Source organism: Cladophialophora yegresii (genome assembly GCF_000585515.1).
Source record: "Cladophialophora yegresii CBS 114405 chromosome Unknown aczIN-supercont1.3, whole genome shotgun sequence".
Classification (NCBI taxonomy): Eukaryota; Fungi; Ascomycota; class Eurotiomycetes; order Chaetothyriales; family Herpotrichiellaceae; genus Cladophialophora; species Cladophialophora yegresii.
Genome location: NW_006913047.1, coordinates 3,092,044 through 3,114,384, shown reverse-complemented (window position 1 = coordinate 3,114,384; position 22,341 = coordinate 3,092,044). Strand labels below are relative to the sequence as shown.

At 54.4% G+C, this 22,341-nt stretch overlaps 9 protein-coding genes across 9 annotated transcripts; 3 read left to right on the top strand and 6 right to left on the bottom strand.

Moving 5' to 3' along the window:
• Positions 1 to 658: 658 nt before the first annotated feature.
• Positions 659 to 1,832, bottom strand: A1O7_04867 (uncharacterized protein; the record flags this gene model as incomplete). Its single annotated transcript, XM_007758877.1, has 6 exons — positions 659 to 724; positions 782 to 918; positions 970 to 1,002; positions 1,073 to 1,518; positions 1,572 to 1,687; positions 1,737 to 1,832. The coding sequence occupies 6 exons, from the start codon at positions 1,830 to 1,832 to the stop codon at positions 659 to 661; spliced, it is 894 nt and encodes a 297-aa protein (XP_007757067.1).
• Positions 1,833 to 2,141: 309 nt separating this feature from the next.
• On the top strand, positions 2,142 to 3,851 carry A1O7_04866 (uncharacterized protein; the record flags this gene model as incomplete). The annotated part of the gene is made up of 2 exons (XM_007758876.1): positions 2,142 to 2,246; positions 2,292 to 3,851. 2 exons carry the CDS (start codon positions 2,142 to 2,144, stop codon positions 3,849 to 3,851), a joined length of 1,665 nt encoding a protein of 554 aa, XP_007757066.1.
• Positions 3,852 to 4,367: 516 nt separating this feature from the next.
• A1O7_04865 (uncharacterized protein) lies at positions 4,368 to 6,260 on the bottom strand (the record flags this gene model as incomplete). Its single annotated transcript, XM_007758875.1, has 1 exon — positions 4,368 to 6,260. One exon carries the CDS (start codon positions 6,258 to 6,260, stop codon positions 4,368 to 4,370), a length of 1,893 nt encoding a protein of 630 aa, XP_007757065.1.
• Positions 6,261 to 6,933: 673 nt separating this feature from the next.
• Positions 6,934 to 8,679, top strand: A1O7_04864 (dihydropyrimidinase; the record flags this gene model as incomplete). Its single annotated transcript, XM_007758874.1, has 4 exons — positions 6,934 to 7,104; positions 7,173 to 7,297; positions 7,408 to 7,839; positions 7,923 to 8,679. 4 exons carry the CDS (start codon positions 6,934 to 6,936, stop codon positions 8,677 to 8,679), a joined length of 1,485 nt encoding a protein of 494 aa, XP_007757064.1.
• A 1,221-nt stretch (positions 8,680 to 9,900) lies between these two features.
• Positions 9,901 to 11,196, bottom strand: A1O7_04863 (uncharacterized protein; the record flags this gene model as incomplete). The annotated part of the gene is made up of 1 exon (XM_007758873.1): positions 9,901 to 11,196. One exon carries the CDS (start codon positions 11,194 to 11,196, stop codon positions 9,901 to 9,903), a length of 1,296 nt encoding a protein of 431 aa, XP_007757063.1.
• Positions 11,197 to 12,813: 1,617 nt separating this feature from the next.
• On the bottom strand, positions 12,814 to 13,518 carry A1O7_04862 (uncharacterized protein; the record flags this gene model as incomplete). The annotated part of the gene is made up of 1 exon (XM_007758872.1): positions 12,814 to 13,518. The coding sequence occupies one exon, from the start codon at positions 13,516 to 13,518 to the stop codon at positions 12,814 to 12,816; it is 705 nt and encodes a 234-aa protein (XP_007757062.1).
• Positions 13,519 to 15,655: 2,137 nt separating this feature from the next.
• A1O7_04861 (GTP-binding protein ypt1) lies at positions 15,656 to 16,581 on the bottom strand (the record flags this gene model as incomplete). The annotated part of the gene is made up of 5 exons (XM_007758871.1): positions 15,656 to 15,850; positions 15,909 to 16,136; positions 16,185 to 16,232; positions 16,284 to 16,449; positions 16,568 to 16,581. 5 exons carry the CDS (start codon positions 16,579 to 16,581, stop codon positions 15,656 to 15,658), a joined length of 651 nt encoding a protein of 216 aa, XP_007757061.1.
• Positions 16,582 to 17,100: 519 nt separating this feature from the next.
• Positions 17,101 to 19,798, bottom strand: A1O7_04860 (glutamyl aminopeptidase; the record flags this gene model as incomplete). The annotated part of the gene is made up of 2 exons (XM_007758870.1): positions 17,101 to 18,627; positions 18,683 to 19,798. The coding sequence occupies 2 exons, from the start codon at positions 19,796 to 19,798 to the stop codon at positions 17,101 to 17,103; spliced, it is 2,643 nt and encodes an 880-aa protein (XP_007757060.1).
• Positions 19,799 to 20,236: 438 nt separating this feature from the next.
• A1O7_04859 (transcription initiation factor TFIIH subunit 2) lies at positions 20,237 to 21,770 on the top strand (the record flags this gene model as incomplete). The annotated part of the gene is made up of 2 exons (XM_007758869.1): positions 20,237 to 20,439; positions 20,492 to 21,770. 2 exons carry the CDS (start codon positions 20,237 to 20,239, stop codon positions 21,768 to 21,770), a joined length of 1,482 nt encoding a protein of 493 aa, XP_007757059.1.
• Between the last annotated feature and the right edge of the window lie 571 nt (positions 21,771 to 22,341).

Below are 22,341 nucleotides of genomic sequence, written 5' to 3'. Positions count from 1 at the left end.
GGAAGGCGAACAAATGATCTTCAGGCTAGCGCAAGGAATGGTCGTGTGCTCGTAACCGGGCCATGCAGTACGGAGCACGAAGTAGAATGAGGAAAGCGTGAAATCTCACGAAGGGCTACACCACGGAAGAAGCTAGGCGTATGAAGCAACCGGAAGATGACCATGTCGCGCAGGTATGCCTTGCAAACTCGGCAAGACGACAAGCATTGGAGATCTGCCGCCTCCCGCCTGTTTGACGATCATCCATGTGAGGCCGGAGTCCCCTCGTGTTGGGGTGAAAAAGGGCCAGTACCTCCTAACGCCATTGAAGCTGGTGGGGAGACGATGGATTAACAAGTAAAACACACGGGAAATCTGAGACTGCGGTGTCCGAGCTCTGATTGTTCAAACCAGCGCGTCCCTCAGCTTAAGCGAGCATCTTGGCATGACGTGAGTGGTGAGGGGCAGCCAGCGCGTCCCTCCGCCGCGCGTGCAGGAGCATTGGGCTAATCAGCTGCCGCCATCCTTCCTTCCTATTTCAGGTTTACACAGCCGAGCCAGAGGAAGCTATTCCCAGTCGAGGTCGAGAGGCTATATCAAAAGCCATTAGACTTACCGATCTCGACCTCCTCTCGAATTACTGTCCTTCGCTCGAGTGTAACTGGCACCAAGACCGCCGCTACTGTCCGTTTGCCAGGAGTACACGGCCGCCATCTACGCAAAGGCAACTTCCGTCGACATAAGCCTGCAACGCGTCTTAGCCCTACCCTTTGTTTGTCCGGAGGAATGCGTGTCAACTTACTCCTGCTTGGCTACTCAAATATAGCACAGCCCCCACAATGTCTTCGGCGCGCCCTATTCTTGCGGCCGGCATCGCCTTGAAGAGCTCGGCAAATTGGTTGTCTCCCTCCTCGACCGGGTTCATCTTACTGGGAACGACTATGGCCTGCATCAGTCTGGTTCGAAGACGCTCCGGAGCCATTCACTTACATCCTGGATTGATCGCATTGACTCGCACATACCCTAGAGGGCAGAAGAGTCAACATGACTCTTGGTAGTCACAATCAGCAGCGCAAGAAGGGGCCCCGCTCACATCTTGCGAATTTACTCGCCAATAGCCCGACAAGGTGATCAATCGCCGCTTTGCTCGCGGCATAGGACGTCAAGTCGATGTTGGTGCAATTGTGCATACTGGCACAACTGCTGGTGATGATCATTACACCCCGTCCTTCGTCTCTGCCCGTCCGGCCGTTTCCGAGATCGAGCTTGCTGGCAGCTACTAACAGCTTCAAAAGTGCCACGGACAAGAAATAGTGGGCCGTGACATTGACGCGGAAGGTGTCGTCCCAGTCAGAATGTCGCGAGGACCACATCGATCCCTGTAAGTCGTCTAACGATGCGGTTTTGACATCGCACATCGTTGGTGGGTCTCTCCTGATCCCCGCGTTCGAGCACAGGATGTCAAGGTGAGTCTCATGCTTCTCGATTTCTTGGGCGACAGCAGCGATGCCATCTTTTGAGGCCAGATCGCTGGCGAAGCTGTGCAAAGTCCTTGTTAGGGAACCGCCGTGCACAGAGCGGTTCATTCTCACCCAATGGCTGTCCCACCCGTTGGCTCTCCAATCTCATTGAGGTCCTTGACCACGCCCTCAATGTCATCAGATGACAAGGCAGTCACATACACTTTCGCCCCGTTCGAGACCAAGCCCTGCTTCCCGTCAACGCCGATGCCCAGGTTAATGGCACCGCAGGCTTACCTGGGCAATCATCAACCCTAGTCCAGAACATCCCCCTGTTACTAGGGCAACTCGGCCCTTCACACCAAACAGATCGGAAACAGAAAGAAACTGCATTTCTGAGTATGACGGAAACCACGCTGAGAAGCTGCTCGATCTAAATCTGCATATCAAATCCATCACAGCCTTGGTTGCCTCCACTGCGGCTCTGGCCGCCTGCAATGTCCTCAACCGTCCTTCTCCGTCGGGGGCCCCGTGCTTTCGCACAAGTCCGCAGCTCGCTTCTCCTTGCTCGATTGACGTTTTCCTTGCGAGCGGAGCATCCGAACGATATAAACTCGATTCTGTAGGTTGGTGCTATTGCCAGTGATATCCCAAACCTTTTGAGATATTGAAAGTGAAGCCTTTGGTCCTGGGAATAGCGCAATGGCAGCCACAACCAGCTCACTTGCTGGCTTCTATGGCGACCTTAATCATGTGTCTGCCTTATGGATTATTGCGGCTCTTCTGATTGTGTTGGGCGTCTACAAGGTAAGTGGCGGCATATTCAGTCTGCCGATAGCCTGACGTCGATAGTGGTCGACTTCCACCGACATCCCGAAGATCAAAGGACTGCCAGAAATTCCCGGTGCTCTACCAATCCTCGGCCATCTCCAGCAGCTGGGTCCAGACCATGCTACAGTGTGTGAGGGTTGGTGGCGCAAGTATGGAAAATCAGTCTTCCAGATTCGCCTGGGCAACACGCGAGCCGTTGTCGTCAACTCCTTTGAGGATGCCAAGCAGATGCTTATCGGAAACCAGACCGCCGTTATTGACAGGCCAACCCTGTATACCTTTCATGGCGTCATCTCGACGACGCAGGGCTTCACAATAGGTTCGAGTCCTTGGGATGAGTCCTGCAAGAACAAACGAAAAGCTGCTGGTCAAGCACTCGGCAGACCAGCCATGAGAGGCTACTTCGACATGTTCGACCTGGAATCGTACTGTATCGTGCGAGACGTTTTCCGTGACAGCAAGAACGGCGCACTTGAGATCAGCGTCCGGCCATACATCCAACGATATGCGCTCAACACGACGCTGACTCTTTGCTATGGTATTCGAATGGATAACGTCTACGATGACATGCTGCGCGAGATCCTGCACGTTGGCTCGGCCATCTCGCTGCTTCGGTCGGCGTCGGAGAACTACCAGGACTACGTTCCCATCATGCGGTACTTCCCTAACAACGAGAAAATCCGGCGTTCAAAAGAGTTGCGAGATCGCCGTGACCGCTATCTTAATTTCCTCCTCAACAAGGTCCGTGAGATGATCAAGAAAGGCACAGACAAGCCCTGTATCAGCGCCGCCATCTTGAAGGATCAAGAGACAAAGTTGACGGGCGTTGAGGTCTCGTCCATTTGCCTCTCTTTGGTGTCGGGCGGTTTCGAGACCATCCCAGGCACCCTGACATCCTGCATCGGCTCTCTTTCCACCAAACAAGGACAGGTCTTCCAGGAACGTGCTTACCAAGATATCATGCGATATTACCCGGATCCGGCGGCGGTCTGGGCGAACAGCTTTCAAGAGGAGAAAGTGCCCTATGTCAACGCCATTATCAAGGAAGCTGCTCGTTACTACACTGTCAGCGCCATGTCCTTGCCTCGCAAGACCGTTACGGATATTGAGTGGAACGGCGCGAAAATACCAGCCAAGACCATGATCCTCATCAACGCTCAAGCGGCGAACCACGACGTCGATCACTTCGGGCCGGACGCCGCTGTCTTCAACCCGGAGCGATGGTTGAATGACGAATACGTGATGCGGCCTACATCCACCCGGCCAGAAGAGAAGCCCAGTCAGGGAGTCCAGCACTTCTCCTTCGGCGCTGGCTCCAGGGCCTGTTCTGGTCAATTTATCGCCAGCAGATTACTGTATACAGCCCTCATTCGATTGTTGGTGTGTTACAAGATTGTGGCGAGTGATGCCGAGCCTCCTAATACGGACTATGTTGATTACAACCAATTCAAGTCGGCGTTGGTGGCGATTCCCCGAGATTTCAAAGTCAAGCTCATTCCGAGATACGATGAAAGCGTGATTCAAGACATCATGGGAGCAGCGGCTGAGCGGACGAAGGACTATTATACGGAAGAGAGCTAGGCGGAGTCTGACAGCTTACGTGCATCCCGGATACCCATCTTGTTATGATTTGATTTTGAGCATGCTCTGGTAGAGGGAGAGGAAGATTGTGCACGGGAGCTTCAGGTCAGATTGCCCAACGAAACACAGGATTTCGCCTCCCTTTGGTAACTTTATTTGAAGAGATATGATAATCTTGGAGTATTTTGTGCGATGGTACGGAGTAGTTTGAATGACAAGCAATTGAGCACGAAGCAGCCTCAAGCGTGAAGATGCGGAGCCTGGGCTCGGGCTCGTCAACGGACATGCGCGGGTGTCCGTCTGAGGCCTAAACCAGACCCGACCCCACTGTCCTGGCCGCCTGTAGGCGCACCTACGCCGATCTCCGGGCAGCCAGAAGTCACCAGCGAGCTTCTCCATCACGCTACGCCCGCCGAGGCCCGCCGCCTAGCCTCCCAAGGTCACATTCACGCACAACCTCGAGAGCTGGACAAAAAGAAACAACAATCCTATCTATCTGCGAATGATACATGCGCTCTATCGACGGAGCAGTCCGCCAAGGTACGCGTCGATGTCCTCAACGAGGCTGCTGGATTCCAGCGGCATTCGTGCACCGATCCATCCGTCCGGCCTCACCACGAAGACGGCCCCTGAGTCGACATCCACACCGTATCTCTGATACGCAGCACCGCCGTCGACATTGTAATAGACCTTACCCAAGGGATCAGTCCCCAGCTCGAACCAGGCATTGCCGACTTTCTCAGGCAGAATGGTCAGGAAGTCAACCGGCCATTTGCGAGCCTGTGAGTCTGCCGACGAACCATTGACATGAACACCGTTCGATGTTGCCGCCGTTCCCGGAACCCACTCAAGCCTCAAGTGAGCGTTTTCCTGCACATCTTGCTTCATCTTTGCAAACGCTACTTTCGCACCCTGTGATCTGCCCGTGAAGACGAGGATATAGAACCTCGCGAAGTTCGTCATGAGCGTGTGCAGCCAGGCGTGTTCCCACAGTGCCGGGGTCAACAATTGAACGTCTGGCGCTCGATAACCTGCGAGTGCTGGTGCTGGGATGATCGATCTCTTGGCCACGAGGTTTGCGTCTTCGCCGCCATCGTCTCTCATGACCGCGACGTTGGGCTCGAACCCAATGGTCAAGCCAGTGTTGAAACCTTTCGCTTCCTGGAGTATCTTCCCCAGGACGACATTCGGATCTTCTGTTCGGTCACCACGCCAATCCTTCGGCAGCCTGCCCGAGACAAGGACGCTGATGTCTTCGTCGTATTTGATGAGCTTCTTGGCGTTGGGTTGCCTCTCCAGATCGTAAGTCTCGAGGACTTCCTTGTTCAGCACTCCTGTCAACACAAGCGCGAGCTTCCAACCCAGATTCACAGCATCATGCATCCCGGCATTCATGCCCTGTCCCGCGCCTGAGCTGTGACTATGCGCTGCATCGCCGGCCAGGAACACCGACTGTTTCGCCCAGAACTTTTTCGCGACACGCTGGCCGACACTGTACACGCTCGCCCAATCCACCCGCTCGTATTCGATGTCGAATGGCTTCACCGAGAGCTTCGCTTCCTGGATAAACACTTCCTGGTCCAGCTTCTCGTACAATCTCCTCCGCTCCTCGTTCAAGGCAAATCCAATCCGGGTCGCGCCGTGATCGAGGGGAATCCAGAGCACATTCCCATACAGGGGACTCTCAATGGCGCCATAGGCTCTCGGTTTCGGCATCGTGGTGCTCTTCAACACCCCATCGATCCTGACCCACTTGTCCTCTGTGCGGTCCCCGTCCGACTCAATCCCAGCGGCCCCTCGAACCAACGTCCTCGACCCATCACAGCCGATCAGGTACCGACATTTGACCGTATACTCCCTCTCCTGGCCCACGCCGGCACTGCTGTCCAGGACCTTCGCCTTCACCCTGCCTCTTCCACCGACTTCCACGCTCTCGTCAACGGTCAGATCCACAAACTTGCACATCTCGCTCACCGCCACGCCCAGCTTGGCCAGCTCGGCTCGAAAGATATCCTCGACGAATTTCTGTCTCAGCACACTCGCGAATTTGAACCTCGTGTCTTCGATGCCCTCGACGAAACTCCATCCCCGACCAAACACCTCTTCGCCCTTCGCGTTGTAGGCGGCAGACGAGCGCACGGCAACACATTGTTGGGTGATCTGGTCGGCGAGGCCCATCTGGGAGAGGATCTCCATAGACCGAGGCCAGAAGGTCACTGCTCGCCCGAAACTTTCCTGCACGGGCTTTGGATGGGCTTCGATGATGTGGACCGAGATCGGCTGCGAGGATGAAATTGGTGGCGAAGAGAACCGGCGGAGTTGGTACGCGAGATTCAGCCCGACAGGACCGGCGCCTACGATGAGCACATCGACGTCGACGTTGCCCTCTGCCTGGGTTGGTGGTGCCATTCTGTACTGCTGTGGCTCTCGAACAATTCGTACTGCTCGAAATTGCTTCCCGATACGACTTGTCTTCTGCCGATGACGGGTACAAGGCTGCTCGAGTCCTTCTCTTCCTGATATATGACCACTGTGCTCCGTAGTCGATCCCGTCTCGTCTTGCAGCCGTACGAGTAGTCCGCCGCCCTAAGTAGGATCCAGCTGGGCTCATACAATCCTGGCGAGACCGGTCAGGCTCCTCTAAAGCGAATCGACGCAGCCACACTCTTGCTAAAGGTCAGATATCGACAAGCTTTTTACTTTCTCCATTGCACGGCACGATCGATGCTCAACTCCGACTCTCTTTACGCCACTTTGTCGCCCAGCGTGCCCAGCGACTCGACAAGGCTGAGGCGATAAGCGAGCGAGGATCTCCGCACACGCTCACAGCGTGGGAGAAGGACGTCGAAGGACGTCTCTCCACAGATAGCCCCTGCCGGCAGGACGGAGATCGACGACATTGCTTATCATCCCACCGTGTCCACGGTGTCAAAGCCCACATCCGAATGCTCTGCTACCCCAGATATCGGCCGGCACGAACCCACCGGGGAAGGACTAGCGTTTACTAGGAGTACAGGCGGCCTCACCATGTCTTGTTCTACGCAACCTCAAATCCCCCGGCGTGTCAAGGTCGCCACGCAACATGGACGGCTTCGACCTCCTCGTGATCAACGGCCTCGTGGTGACCGCGTCGGACACAGCCAACTACGACATCGCCATCAAGGATGGGAAGATCGCGCTGCTCGCCCCACCGGGCGTGCTGGGCAAGGAGAGTGCCAAGCGAGTGATTGACGCCGAGGGCGGCTATGTCATGGTAAGGGGCAGCGTTTGTCCTCTACAGGATGGGGCACTTAGCTGACCGACCCGTGCGTGCTGCACCAGCCCGGCGGCGTCGACACGCACGTCCACCTCGAGGAGCCTGCATTGTTCGGCGGCAAGGGGCGGAGTTCCGACACCTTCGAGACGGGGACGAGGAGTAGCGTTTGCGGCGGGACGACCACGATCGTGTAAGTGTGTGCGTCAAAGCAGCAGCACGTCAGTGCACTACATACACATGGACGGTACCGCTGTATTTCCAGCTAGTCACCTACTCACTCCAAGTCATGTCCGCCTGCAGAGCCTTCGCGCCTCAAGCCAAGACGATCCCTTCCCTACTTGCCGTCCTCGAAGACACGCACGCCCGCGCCAAGGACAACTGCTACACAGACTACTCCTTCCACATGCTGGTCGGACACCCGGGGGAACAAGCGCTGTCGGAATTCCCGCGGCTGCGCGAGTTGGGCATCTCGTCGCTCAAGATCTACATGACGTACGAGGCCCTCCAGCTGCGGGACGACCAGATCCTCGACATCCTCCTCGCCTCCCGACGGGAAGGGATCACGACCATGATCCACGCCGAGAACGGCGACGTGCTGAACTGGATGACGCGCAAACTCGAGGAGCGGGGGCTCTACGCCCCGAAATACCACGCAACGAGTAGACCGCAGATTGTCGAGACCGAGGCGACGAACCGCGCGATTGCGCTGGCCGAGTTGATGGATGCGCCCATGTGAGTCTCGTCCCCCCCCCCCCCCCCCCCCCCCAAAAAACTTGGTTATCCCTTCGCGCCGCTAAAGTCACCATAATGTGTAGACTGGTCGTCCACGTCTCGTCCCCGTCCGCGGCGGCGCACCTGCGCACCGCCCAAACACGAGGCCTCCCCGTCTACGCCGAGACGTGCCCGCAGTACCTCTTCCTGACGCGCGCGGACCTGGACCGGCCGGACTTCGAGGGCGCCAAGTGCGTGTGTTCCCCGCCGCCCCGCGAATCCGCCGCGGACCACGACGCCATCTGGCTCGGCCTGGCCAACGGCACCTTCACGGTCCTGTCCAGCGACCACTGTCCCTTCATGTACGAGGACCGGGAACAGGGCAAGAAGAGCATCTTGAGCGACGCGTTCCCCGAGGGCCGCTTCTCGGGCATCCCCAACGGGTGTCCCGGCATCGAGACGCGGTTGGCGCTGACGCTGTCCGCGAACCGGCTTCCCTTGCAAAAATTCGTCGAGGTCACGTCCACCAACGCCGCGAGGCTGTACGGCCTATACCCGACCAAGGGCACCATCTTGCCCGGGGTGAGTGACGCGGATCTCACCATCTGGTACCCGCCCGGGCGGTTGGGGTCGTTTAAGTTGACGAATAGCATGTTGCATCATAACGTAGATTACACGCCCTTTGAGGGTGTCGAGCTGAACCAGTGGCCCAGGTGGACTATCCTGAGGGGCCAGGTCGTGTGGGATCGCGACGGGGGTGGGCTGGTCGGGAAGAAGGGGTACGGGCAGTTCGTGAGGAGGGGCAAGAGCACGCTGCCTGGGCCGCGGAAGAGCGGGGACTGGGATGTTAGTGTTTTCTAATTAGCGAAGACCGCATCGGCTGTAGAACGGCAAAGGTGATGCCATAGGGGCTAAGCTATAGAACGGCAAAGGTGATGCCATAGGGGCCAAGCTACAACACGGCAAAGCTGATGGCATAAGGGGTGAGGAGCAAGAGACAATGCCTCGAAGACTTCTGCCGCAGGCTTGGTGAGGATGGGACGAACGTAGCATTGTTTGGGACCTCTTGGGTCTCTTCATCTGTTCCCTCTTCATCTCATGGCATGAGCGTCGTGAATGATGCACATAATTACAGTCGCCGGACATGGTCTTTTGACGCTTGACTCCCGCCCTATTACTCATATTCAGCAAAGGATCATGCTATGCATAATGCTACAGGCATCAAAGTCAGTCCGCAAGGTGCTGATAGTCCATTTTACATCTTGCGTGTTTGGCGTCAGGACATCAACCCAGTCACGCACTGCACTCACGCGACTAATCAGTCGATTTGAAGGGGCATTGTCTATGTAGCGTGTTGGTTCCTATGGTCGTTTTGGTGGTTTGATCGACTCAACCCATGTATCAAGTCTGCGCTACCTATCTCGTCCTAGACCTTCGCCATACATATTGACGACTCCCGCGTCTCATGGCTCAGATTGGGCGAAAGCCATCATGTGCAGGGCGCTCGGTTTTGGGGGGGTCACCGTCATTGTCAACACTCCCCCTCAGCTGGAGTGTACTTTTGCGACTGCGATGTGTCTGGCCTTGAGTGAATAGCTTTGTCCTGAATTCCCATCCGCGTTTCAAACCCTCGAGCCGCCGGCAGCGGTAGCTTGCGGCCCCAGCTCTACGCGCCACATCTGCACTAGCTCTTGAAGCCATTCGTCGATCAACTCGCTGCATGCCTTGACCTCATACTTCCACGACGGATCTGGCTCAAGCAGGACCTCGATCTTCGCAGTGCGCCTCCCTCCGAAAATAAAGGATGACCCTTGAAAAGTCAAACTGGCTGGTATGACAGGCCTCCCAGGACCGATTCACTGCCTCAACCTAAAAGGGGCCACTGGTGGCAGACCTATTCCTTGAGTTCATGGAGTATGCTGCCTGCTCCCATCGTGCGGCAACGGACGTACGCTCATAACAACAGGCTCCCATTTCCTGGCGTAATCTGCAGTATTGTGACGCAGTCCTCGCCCAAGCACGCCCGGTACGGCAGAAAAGCTAACATCGATCGTCATTCCAGCAACGTGGTCATGGGCGTATTCATTGACCTGTCGTATTGCTTGTTTCTTCAAGATACCACGACTCATCCATGTCAATGGTCAGGCACCTCATGACATTGCTCCCAGGCTTGGTGGTGCGGCACCAGTACCCGTCTAGACGTGCGGGGCCCTGGTCCTCTGCCGCCTCGTGCCTTTTGACCTTGTGCGCTTTCAGAGGAGAGTCCGCACGGTGACAGATATGTTCTTGGACACGCTGCAGTATGCTTCCCGGTCCTTTCGCATTGCACACTAGCGATATGCCGAGGTGATCCCGGAAAGTGCCGCGGAAAGCCATACTGCTCAGCTTGAGAGACTGATTCAGGAACATTGTGATTCTGATGATTGAGGCCAAGACTCCAGCATTCGCGTCGCCTAGAGTTCCTTTGAGATACAGATTCGCAAGGGTCAAGGACCTCAGTGTGTCCGCGTGTAAGAAGATGAATTCAGACAGTTCCTTGGCCGTAGTTGCCATGTTCTCCAGGGTGAGGATTCTCAGATTCGAATACACCACCCCTGGTCTTGGGGACCTCAGGAACAACGCAGTCATCCTTCTCAGGGCGTACGCACATACAGGCTCAACATCCCTGTTCATCGAGGGCATGCGGTCGAAACCAAGCCATAAATTTTCCACTGCAAGCAAGTGCCGGGGAAGCTGCTGCAGATATTTGGTCAGGCCGTTCGCCCAGTAATGACTCGTTGCGCGGAGGCGGCAACGAGGTCGGTCAAAGCTTTCCACTTGCAAGGTCAGCTTGAAGCGGGTGACTCCAGACAACAGCTCTTTGAGATGTGGGATGTACGAGATGTTGTAGAACTCCCACCAGTAGAGCGATGCTAGATCGATTGACATTGGTCGCAAGTGCCGAATTTTCTGCAACACAGAATTCATGAGCGGGAATTGCTTTGTCTCATCCACCATACAGACACCCGTTCGTTTCAGGAGGTCCGAATCATCATCAAGCAGGTAAGATCCCGTCGTTGTGCGAGCTGATGGTCTGACGTGTATGAAGTCTCGCAGCTGGTGGAATCTCTTTAGCACAATCCAGAGCAACGGGGGCCCTTCAGCTGAGAAACTGGCTTGAGAGTGTAACTCGGCATTGTATGCGCTAGAAAGTTCGAGCGCCTCCAAAGCTGCGTCAAGCGGGGCCAGGGCTTCAAGTCGTCGAGCCAGAGGACCAGATCTAACGAATTGGCTGAATGGGGCCTCGACTAGGTAGTGCGTATGGACCTCAATGGTCCGCACGAGGCTTGCGAGAGTGCCATCAACTGATAGCTTGCACAAGCGGTCGACGCTGTTCATGCTTGGTGACAGGCAGACCGTTCGGAAGAGAAAGCGAGTGGCTGTGGAACCCATTTGTCTGTCCACCAGACGACACGACCTCAAGTCTCTCCTCCCGAGCCATTTTAGAATACTCTCCTTGATCTCTTCAGGCAAGTTGAACCATGGTTTTGAAAGTCCTTGTGTTGTTGGCGCCGGAATTTGAGGCTCTTGCGGCTCAGTGAGCTCTAAATCAGGTCGAGATGAAGATTCGTTCAATGCCTTGCCCTTACATGCGTAATCGTAGGTGAAGTCGGTATCCATATTGGATGGGTTGAGAGACGGAATCTGTTGTTAGAATGCTGAAACCCAGATGGGAGCAGATGGGCAAATTGAGGGAATGACAGTCGTTGCTTGTTGAGGCGTGGAGGCAGGAATTGCACCAGTGACAGTAATCGGAATCAGCAGGCAGTACGGACAGAATTCGTTCCAGTGACAACCGACGTGTCGAACTTGACATGATATTCAAGCACGGGTCGGGAAGGGACGCTTGTCGGTGAATGTCAATGTGGCAAGGCAGTGGGCTGAGGCCTTCAACATTGCACCGCAGCTGTCGCGGACAGCAACAACGTGCAAACGAAACACGACAAAGGTGTGATTCACTCATGATTGTCCCTCAAAAAGCCTTGATCACGAGGGGTTGGAAGGTGAGGCAGCCGCAAACACAACATTCAACACTGTGCAATTGCAAACACTCACCTCATGGCACAACTGCCACCAACCGCAGATGGGTGTTTCTTAACGCCATCTAGTTGTCCCCTAAGCCATCCCCCGTATCCAAAGCTCATTCAAGCGCCACTTGGTCTCTTCCTTGTCTGCAAACAGACACCAGCATTTGTTTGTAAAAGAGAGCATGGCAAGTGACGTCTGACAAACAAAGAGACAGAGGAACACAAGGGAGCACAGGAAGAATGGCAGAGCAGGACACTACGAGATCTTGAGTTACCCATGCTGTGCAAGAAAGGATAACTGGTCGAGGCGAAGATCGGGAGCATAACGGAAGGAAGGAAGCTGGTAGCTGCGAGGAATCGGAAGAGGGTCGCTTTCAAAGAGAACCCGGCTTACATAACGACACGTACCAAACGCGTCAGGTGCGCGTTGCCACTCGACGGGTCGAATAAACCCTCATTACCTGGTGTTGCTCTGCATTTGGCTGAATGCCTCTGAAGAGTTGCTGGTACTACGTCGTCGAGGAGAATCTTTATGAGCGGGTTCTATGCCTTGAATTGAAGGAGCAACCGGTGAAGATGATGCGAAGTGCTTTGTGCCATTTGTGGTTTCCTGAAGACCTGTTTGAAGGACTGAGCTGTCCGAAGCACTATTGATCTGGCTCGATCCCCTGTACAGCACAATATGCAAAAGCAAAGAAACATCTGCCCTAGTCTTGAGACACGCTAAGTCATGGCCACCTTCTGATGTCAACACATTCGTGTCCAAAGCGCGTCTTTCTATCCTCCAGCTCATTCTTCTGATTGTCCTTGGTGCCAGCTTGAGCACAGAGCTAGAGATAATTCTGAAAATGCGCGATCACATCCTCCTCATACAGGCATTGATCGTTCATCCCCTCAGACAAAGAAGCCTATCCGATCGTCCGATCTGTTAAACAAGCTTTCTCCATGACTGCCCCGGGCCAGACTCTGCTTCGAACTCGTCTATGCTCTGCATCCCATGACCTCCAATCTCGTTGACTCCTGTGGTAGCCTTCATGATCGATCTTGGAGTTCCGTGCTCGCTGCCTAAAGCATACCACTTCTCTTCCCAAGATTGCAAACTGTCGGTATCCTCTGGATTGGTACGCTTGAATGGTCCATAAGCCCGCGCACCGTTGCGCATAGGAGAAGGATTCAAAGGGATTGCATCGTGGCTCTCGGTCAAAGGCGTGCTGTGTTTTGGTGATTTCCAAGGGCTCCCAAACTTGGGAAGAGCGGTGATACTGTTGCTTCGTCTGCTCTTACCCCCGGGCGTGTAAGGGGAAGCCGGAGTACGAGTAGGTGTCTCGAAGGACATCTTCTCCCTAGCGCGAGCTGCGTCGTCCTCGAACTTCTTGAGGTGGCGAGCATAAGTGTCTGTCCCGCCTGTCACAGGGCCACTCAAGCCATCATTATCACCCGTCAAAATACCCAGGCTGCGCATTCTTCTGACCTGCTTGTTCTTTTCTCGCGTCTTGCGCCATCTCCCGAAGCAGCCGAAGAAGGGGATCGAGTCGACGACTTTGTGGAACGTCCGAGGGTGGAACTTGCGCCAGAGGAGTAACAGAATTGAGAAGAAGAATAGTGTACCGATGGACATAGGCACAGCGATCATGGCTGGTGCAGGACCATGGCCATGTCCATGGTTCTGCTGAGCAGGTGGTACTGGGTTGAAATTACCCACAGGTGCAGGTGGTGCGGCTGAACTTGTTGACACCGGGTCTGGTAAGGTACTTGACGTTGAGGTTGTGAAGGTGGTGCCTGCTGTTGCTGATGCTGTCGTTGTTGTCACATGAGCGGGCTCAATAGGAGTCGCGACAGTAGTTGTTATTGATATAATCTGCAAAGTCGTTGATGTCGTGGTGTCGCTTGAGGCAGAACCTGGTGCTGCAGGACTGGATGGTTCGCCTGTACAGACGGTTCGGTCAGGATCTTTGAATGTTACACACGACTTTGCTTCGGACATACTGAGGCTAGTCGGTGTGCCCGACGGCCAGTAGACCGAGAAGACGTAAAGAGTAGAAGAACTTGAGGCCTGCAGTAGATTGACAGATGTCATCCCTGGACTCTTGTTTGCACCCTAATGTACGGGATTGTCAATGATAATCTCTTGTGCTTTCAATTGATGTCCTCTCGAATTCGCTAACGACCATGTCGGGGAGGAGCGAGAAAGAAGACGTTAAACTCACAACTAAAGAGCTGAGAACTTCCGCTGGTGACGGTGGCGTAGCCGCGGCGATACTAGCCAGTATCGACGCCAGGAGTCCTGTTGAACTTGACGTGTGTGACACCGCGGTTGTCTCTGGACTTTGCGCCATGATTTCGAATGTGATTGGAGAGACGGATGAACAAGTACTGTTGTTTGAGGTGCAGGTGATCGGTGAGGCAGAAGTCACGGCGCGCAAACCTGAAGAGACTAGTGAGAAAAAGAGTCAGACGATTGCGATAGAAGTGATATCTTGGTGATATGATTTTGCAAACAGAGACATCCTCCAGATTTTCGTCTTACCGATTTGAGATGTGGCTGCGCTCGCCGTTGTCGTTGAAGAGGTCGCCGGCGCCATCCACGAAAAGGTGCCAATTGATGGTGAGGAGGCTCGCGGCGTTGTTCCATTGACGGTCATGTTGACCATAGGGTGAGTCATGTAGTATGCCACTGTTGCCATCTTGAATGTGGTATTAAAGAGGCGCGTCGAGGTGAGTGGAGGGATGCTCGCGGTCACCACAGCGCCGTCACGAGGCCTTGTGACCGTGTTGCGGGTGAGGTCAAACCGCACGAAAGACAATCGAACGACACCGCCCTGGCACCATCCCCCTCCACCAAGCATCGTCAATCGCAAGAATGTCGCCGGCAGCAGTGGTAGCGGGCATCGCCGACAATCTAGGTATGTCTTGCGCAAAGCGCTTTGTCGACTCCATCTCCCTGTTCAAATCCTCATGGCATCCATCCACAGCATTATTGTTTTGGTCCACCATATCCTGTGACCTCATTGTTATCCCTTTCAGTATGGCCGTCATGGTTGACCACTTCCTGGCACCTCAAGTACAGTGTCCATTGAACAAGCCTGGTGAGCGTTTCTGTCAATATAGACCTTTCCACTCTCCCCAAGGATGGTAACGGAAGCAGTGCTGACATCCTTGGAAACTGAGGGCAACTCGTTATGGCACTATAACGCTATCAGCTCTGACACGAAGATATGTACCCATCAAACACAGGCGGGAGGATATGCAACAGCTGGCAGTGGTCACTTGAAATCAAAAGAGGCCTGCTGAAGCAAGGAACGAACAAAAAGCATGAGAGGCCAACAATTCAGCCCATTTGTGGAATCGATGGGCGTTGGGTGATAGAGATGCCGCCACAAGTGGAATGAGCCCGTTTTCTCGGTTCGAGTCGGTCCTTGTTCACCTACAGCTCTTGCAAACAGCCCATCATTACCTGCCCAAGCAGTGAGCAGTACACCAAAAGCCGGTCCAATAAACTAGAAACAGATCTCGCGCCCTATTAAAGTGGACTGGCTGGTGGAAGCAGAAGTCTAGACATTGCATTGGTGTCTCTCCCGTGTTACGCCCCAACGCCTGCCGCGATCCATGTGGGCCCGAGTTTGTATGTGAGAACCAGAAAGGCTACCCGTCCGTTGGCTATCTGTCTCTGGCGGAAACAGCCATTGTTTTCCATGCTCCGTCCGATGTCCGGAGATCTTGTTGTGCCGTTTTCAGTGTTCCGTCCGTCGTTGAACAAGCGTGGAAACGATCTAGCAACACCCACCAGCGGCTCCCGATTGCACGCCCTGGCCTTGTCCAACTTGAACTGTGGGCTTGTTGTTGACAGTGGTGGTACCCATTCGTTCCTTGATCTGACGGGCCATGGTCAGGAAGGCTTGCTCAACGTTGGAGGCGTTCTTCGCGGATGTCTCGAGGAAAGGGATTCCAAGGCTGTCAGCGAATTCCTATAGCGAAATAAGTATGATTGGTTTCAGCGATCTCATTCGGGTTCCGCCACTATACCTTTGCCATTGTGTATTCGACCACCTTCTTATCCGACATATCGCTCTTGTTGCCCACGAGCAATTTGTTGACGCCCTCTGTCGCGTAGCGGTCAATCTCCTGCAGCCACTGCTTGACGTTGTTGAACGAGTCCATGTCCGTCACATCGTAGACGACGCAGATGCCGTGAGCACCTCGGTAGTAAGATGATGTGATGGTCCGGAATCGTTCTTGGCCAGCAGTATCCCACTGTTTGACGTGTTAGAGCATCTTCGGGCTGCCCACGAATCTACATACAATCTGCAGCTTGACAGTCTTTCCATCGAGTTCAATGGTTCGGATTTTCTGTGCCTGCGTCAGCTTGCGATCCTCCTTGTTTCAAACTTGGCAACGTACAAAATCGACACCGATGGTAGAGATGTAGGACTCAGTGTAGGTGTCATCGGCGAAACGCAACAGCAGGCAAGACTTTCCGACGCCGGAGTCTCCAATAAGCAGGAGCTTGAAGAGGTAATCGTATCTATATTGCGGTGTCAATATTCTGGGATCGGCTAGCCGGTGGCTCCAACGCAGGCCGTGTAGGGATTAGGCGGTAGAGACTCTGCTATTTGTTAGTGACGTCCACTGTATCATGACTCCGGCCGCCCGTGTGAAAACGGCTTCCAAGCCGGACAACTTACCACTCTGGATTCATGGTGGCAGGCTGAAGGAGATGATCTCAGGAGCAGGTGTGCGTGCAAGACAGTATCCGACTTTGGTGGCGTAGGCAAAGGTGTCCTTGGTTGTAGGCGCTGAACGTAAGGTAGGATTCAAAGTTAAGATGAATTGAAGGCAATGAGAACTGACGTCTGTTGTTTGCGCCAACCTGGACTTTCGAGATCCGTTGATGGCAAGATTCGAACTTAGGCTCCTTTGTCACCTGCCCATTGGCCCGCTGACGCCTGTATCAGGCGCCTCCAGGCTGTGGCTGACCACGATTTAGTGCCGGGATGATCACGTGCTCAGCCACAACAAAGAGTCACTCGTGAGGCTGGCCACTGTTGCTCTATGCCACCAGGGCCTCCTGGAGTAGGTATACTCCAGCTTCACAAGGCGCTGCAGATGTCTCTGGAGCTTGTCTATGAGCACTTAACCGAGCTCATCTTCAAGTCTATCTATTATCTGCCAACAACTTCTGCTTTGCGGCACGGCGGTTCCTCGCTACTCGGCGACGCTATGAAGCGTAACCATGTGCCTTCAGCCACTCCAACAGTTGTAGCTCATCCCTCTCCTTGTAACGCGCGTTCCCCGTAATGGTGTCGTGCACAATTACCAAGCTCCTCGAAAATTGGCCTGTCTTCTTGTCCTTGAAGAACTCGTCAATCTGGTCTCTTACCTCCAGATCCGAATATTTGGGCAACCCCATCTTGATCCATCGATCAATGATAACGCTCGTCACGCTCAACCGCTCAAATACCCGGTCCCACTTTTGCTTGGTGTATTCCCAGACGACGAAGCGGGTATCGTTGTTGTTGGATACAGCAATGACACCGCCGTGTGCATCTTGCGCAGGTACTTCGTCTGAAGTGACGAAGTCGAGCAAATCCCACGCACGGTTCGGGTCTTTCGAACGTCCCAGGGCTTGAATACAGATTTCTTTGCCGTCCACGGAGGTGGTCTTTTTGAATTCTGCTTTGATGGTGTCATATTCTTCTTTGCCACCATTCGCAACTGCCAGGTTGAAGATGACGCCGCGGAGGTTTTGGTGGATGGCCTTCTCGTCACCCGATTTCCAAGCCGCGAACTTCTTCTGACCTTCAGAAACGATGGCCTGATGACCAGCTGCGGCCGCGGTACCAAGCAGAAGTTTGCGCGATTGACCGGTAAGATAATCTTCGTCCTTAGGGAAGTCCCAGCCAATTGCTTCCGCAGCAGGCGAGACCAATCTTAGGGTGAACTTCTTCAGCGCGTCGGAGATCTCTTTATTGCCCGCAAAGACCCGCTTCACCGTTGCCAGGCAGCTGGTGATCTGCTGCCAGACAATGAAGCTTCTCTCGTCTTTGAAGCCCTCTAACAGTGAAAGCAGAGCAGCCGTTGTGCCATTGCCGGAAATCGCCAACGCGGTGGCGTCACCCAGCAGACCAATCTTGTCTTCTATTGAGAGATGTTCCTGGGCCTCCCCAAGCTTAGCTAACCGTTGAGGCGGATAATTGGTGCGATAGAAGCCACTCTGATCAGCGTTGATCTTGTAGAAGGCGTCGTCGACGTCTCGGACGGTATCCTCCTTTTGCGTCAAGGCGCTGTGGATAACCTTTGTAGGTGTTCCAGTCTTCAGACCAACAGGGATCCACCAGGTAGTTTCGTCTTCCTCAGGCTTGACATCTCCAGTTGTCAAGAATCTCGACTGGCGGATGGAGATTTGACCAGGTTCCTCGGCGACAGTCACGACTGGGAAGCCGATCTTGCGAATCCACGGATCCATGAATGCTTGCACATCTTGACCAGAGGCTGCACTAAGAGCTGCCCACAGGTCGTTCGTCCTGGCGTTGCCATATGCGTGGATCTTGAGATAGTCACCAACGCCCTTCAGGAATATTTCTTGGCCGATATGATCGCTCAACATCCTGATAACGGAGCTTCCCTTGAGGTAGGATATGTGATCAAAGATCTGGTCGACTTCGAGCGCATTGCGGACGGGGACTTCGATAGGATGCGAAGCTCGGAGGGAGTCGAGTTCGAGAGCTGATTGCACAGATTCAGCCTGTACTCAGTCAGCCGGAGCGTTTTTGGAGTATACCTCGTCTCGTGCTACGTACCACAAACTGACTCCAGACCTTCCATTCGGGATGGAGATGATCTACCGCGAGCCAGCCCACCCAGGTGGCAAACCCTTCATTTAGCCAGAGTTCGTTCCACCAGTCCATGGTGACCAGGTTTCCGAACCACTGGTGAGCAAGCTCATGAGCTACGACATACGCGACTCTATTTTTGAAGCGGGCATCCGACTTCTCCTCGTCATACAGGACAGCCGTTGTTCGATAAGTGACCAAGCCCCAATTCTCCATTGCACCCATTGCGAACTCGTGGACTGCTAGAAGATCGGACTTTGGCAGAGGGTATTCGATGCCGAAGACATCCGAGAAATAGTCGAGCGTCTTGTGAGCGTGCTCCAGAGCAAAGTGGCCCTGCTCTTTGAGACCGCGGGTAGTGTACACCCTGACTGGCAGAGGCTTACCATTGTACTTGCGCTCGGTGAAGGCCTCGACATATTCAAAGTCGCCAATCGCCCACGCTGCCAGATAAGTGCTCATGGCAGGTGACTTCTCAAAAGAAACCTTCTTCAAGCCGTCCTTGCTTCCCTTGGTTGTGCCTTTCTCCGGCATGTTGCTTATCGCAACCAGGTCTTCCGGAATCTCGACCTCAAACTCAAAGGAGGCTTTAAGGTTGGGTTCGTCGAAACAAGGGAAGGCCCTGCGAGCAGCGCACGCTTCAAATTGAGTACTGAACATGTAATGATGTTCACCGTCTTTCGGGGTGCCAGCAGCAGGTGTGACCGCGGGCTTGTATTTGGAGCGATAGAAGCCTTCCATGGCACTGTTCATGATGCCCTTGAATTTGATAGCAATGGAAGCATCGCCAGAGGGGATCTTTCCTGAGAACTTGATTGTCGCACGCTCGCTTGTCTTGTCGTACGAGACATCGGCCAGTGAAGTGATTGACGAGCCATTGTTGTCCAGCACATCGGCACCCGTGATTTCCAGCTCTTTGGTGTTCAAAACCAGCTCTTGAGTGTCTTGCTTGACCTTAGAGTCAATCTTGACGGTACCATCGTATCCCCAGTTCCCACCAAACTGTAGATTGTAGAGAGATAGGTCATAGTTGGTCGGTTTGATGGTATCGGGCAATATATCGCGGTCGGAGGGAGGAGCCATGGTTGTTGTTGCTTCCGCTGAGCAGAAACGAATCTGCGAGATGTTTGGGCTACAGGTTTGCTTGGAGGGGAGGCGACAGCGAAGAGAAAGCGAACAGAATGTGTGTCTCGTGCCTGCGATGCTAGGTCCAGCCTTGAATGAAGTTAAAAGCGAGAAGAACCGTGTCTCTAGCATCCAAGCCGTGGGAAAGTGTCCGTTCTCACCGTCAGCCAACAGTCCAGTCCAGTCCAGTCACTGCGACGTTACTGCATCACAGTGGCATTGCATTCTGTGGTGGGGAAGCGCATCAACTGCCTCTCCAAATTCTTTATGTATCTCGCGAGACCTTACCACATTAAGCTCGCCAGTCGCGTCCCGCACACGCGACAGCAACCCTCGCACATTGACTCGCTTTTCCCTTTTGTGCTTTTTCTTACGCGCCGCCTCCTTTTCCCGGTGATGCCGGTAGCTGGCGATGAGGACTATGATTATGACGCGCCTAGATCGTCCGCGCGCGGGCGAGCGGTGGGTCGAAGGGCGGTCGACCACGACTCGGCGCAGAATTTCGAGGTAACTCGAACATGGGATCTGCTCACTGAAGGTGCCGATGGGACCATCACAAGCGCGGTCGAGGGGCTGCTCGAGGCAGGGAAGAGGAAGAGGTAGGTCAGCAAACGTGCCGGACTGAGCAATACTCAATGTGGCTTTCTCCAGGCTCCTCAAAGACACCACGCCCCTCCAACGAGGCATTATCCGACATCTCATCCTCATTCTCGACATGTCGCTCGCCATGAACGAGAAAGACCTCCGGCCCACTCGCCATCTTCTAACGCTATCGTACGCCGAGTCCTTCATCCGCGAATTCTTCGAGCAGAATCCCATTTCTCAGCTAGGCATAATTGGCATGCGTGATGGAGTTGCTACCAGTATCAGTGACATGTCGGGCAACCCGACCTCCCATCTGGCTGCGATAAGACAATGCCGTATGAGCGCCAGTACCGAGCCCAAGGGCAATCCGTCGCTGGAGAACGCGTTGGAAATGGCACGGGCCGGTCTCTTCCACGCACCCAGTCACGGTACTCGCGAGATATTGTTGATATTCGGGGCGTTGCACACTTCGGACCCAGGAGATATTCACAGCACGATCGACAGTCTGGTGCAGGACAAGATCCGGGCCACAGTCATTGGGCTAGCAGCTCAGGTCGCCATATGCGCCGAACTGGTCTCGAAGACAAACCATGGCGACCAATCCAACTACGGGGTGGTTCTTGACGAGCAGCATTTCCGAGAGTTGTTCCTGGCAGTGACCACACCGCCTGTTACTCACGAAAGTGCCAACCAGACAACCTCCTCCCTGCTGATGATGGGCTTCCCCTCCCGGACGGTCGAAGATCATCCATCATTCTGTGCGTGCCACACGAGACCCAGCCGAACAGGCTATCTATGCACACGATGCAATGCCAAAGTCTGCACTTTACCAAGTGAGTGTCCTGTCTGCAGCTTGACCTTGATCTTGTCCACCCATTTGGCAAGAAGCTACCACCACCTCTTCCCACTGGTCAACTGGGTAGAGGTGCCTTGGGGTAAAGCTCATCGGAGCACCGCGTGTTTTGCATGCCTGAGGCCATTCCCTGCCGCCCCAAAGACAACGTTTCAACCATCGTCGTCCACTCAGCAGACTGCGCATCCCAGAGCGCCGGCTAGTAAACCCCAGCCTACGGCACCACCAGCCACGACAAGCACGAGCAGATACGAATGTCCTGTGTGCCGCCGGCACTTCTGCATCGATTGCGACCTGTTCGCCCATGAAGTGGTGCACAATTGTCCAGGCTGCCAGAGCGTGAGGATGCAGACCAGTCTGATGGGCGAGACCGAGGTTCGCGCCGACGGTGCCGATGGTGCGCAGGGCAATGCCACGGTCACGGACCCAATCAGCAAAGACAGCAACGGGACCACGCAAGCTGGAGACGGGGAGCGCATGAATGTCGATTAAAATAAGACTTGGAACGTGATCCGAGCTGAGCCCCCAATGTGCGCTAAAGCTCGTCGAAATTCCGACATCTGGTTCCATGTTCTTTTAAGGGCCCTCTGCCCCGATTCAACGAGTCTCACTTTCGAGTCAAACGCATGAGGAATGAATGAATGATCTTGACTTTACTTCATATCGTTTCACTCAGAACCACCCCACAATTGACGGGGGATTATATTATAGACGCACACCTGCATAAATCATGGACGATCGCAGCGCAATCTGCCCAGATGATCTTTCCTGTTCCCTGCCTTGATTTTCCTCCATCGCATTTCCGCCCTCCTCTCGCCAGCTGCCTCTCGTGTGACCACACTGCTGTTACACCTAGCCCGGCTCACCGTACCCCACCCGTCTGTAATTGAAAGCCGCCAATCTTGGACATCCCGTCGCCGAGACCCGAAACTCGCGCGACGGGCTTTGGGGCTCCGTTGTCCTTCTCGACTTAGCTTCCCAGGATATCGAATTCAGGATGCCAGGGCCAGGGTGATTGACTCGTCGCTCTGGGCTTGTGTTTGCCCGTGGTATCTGTGCCGGC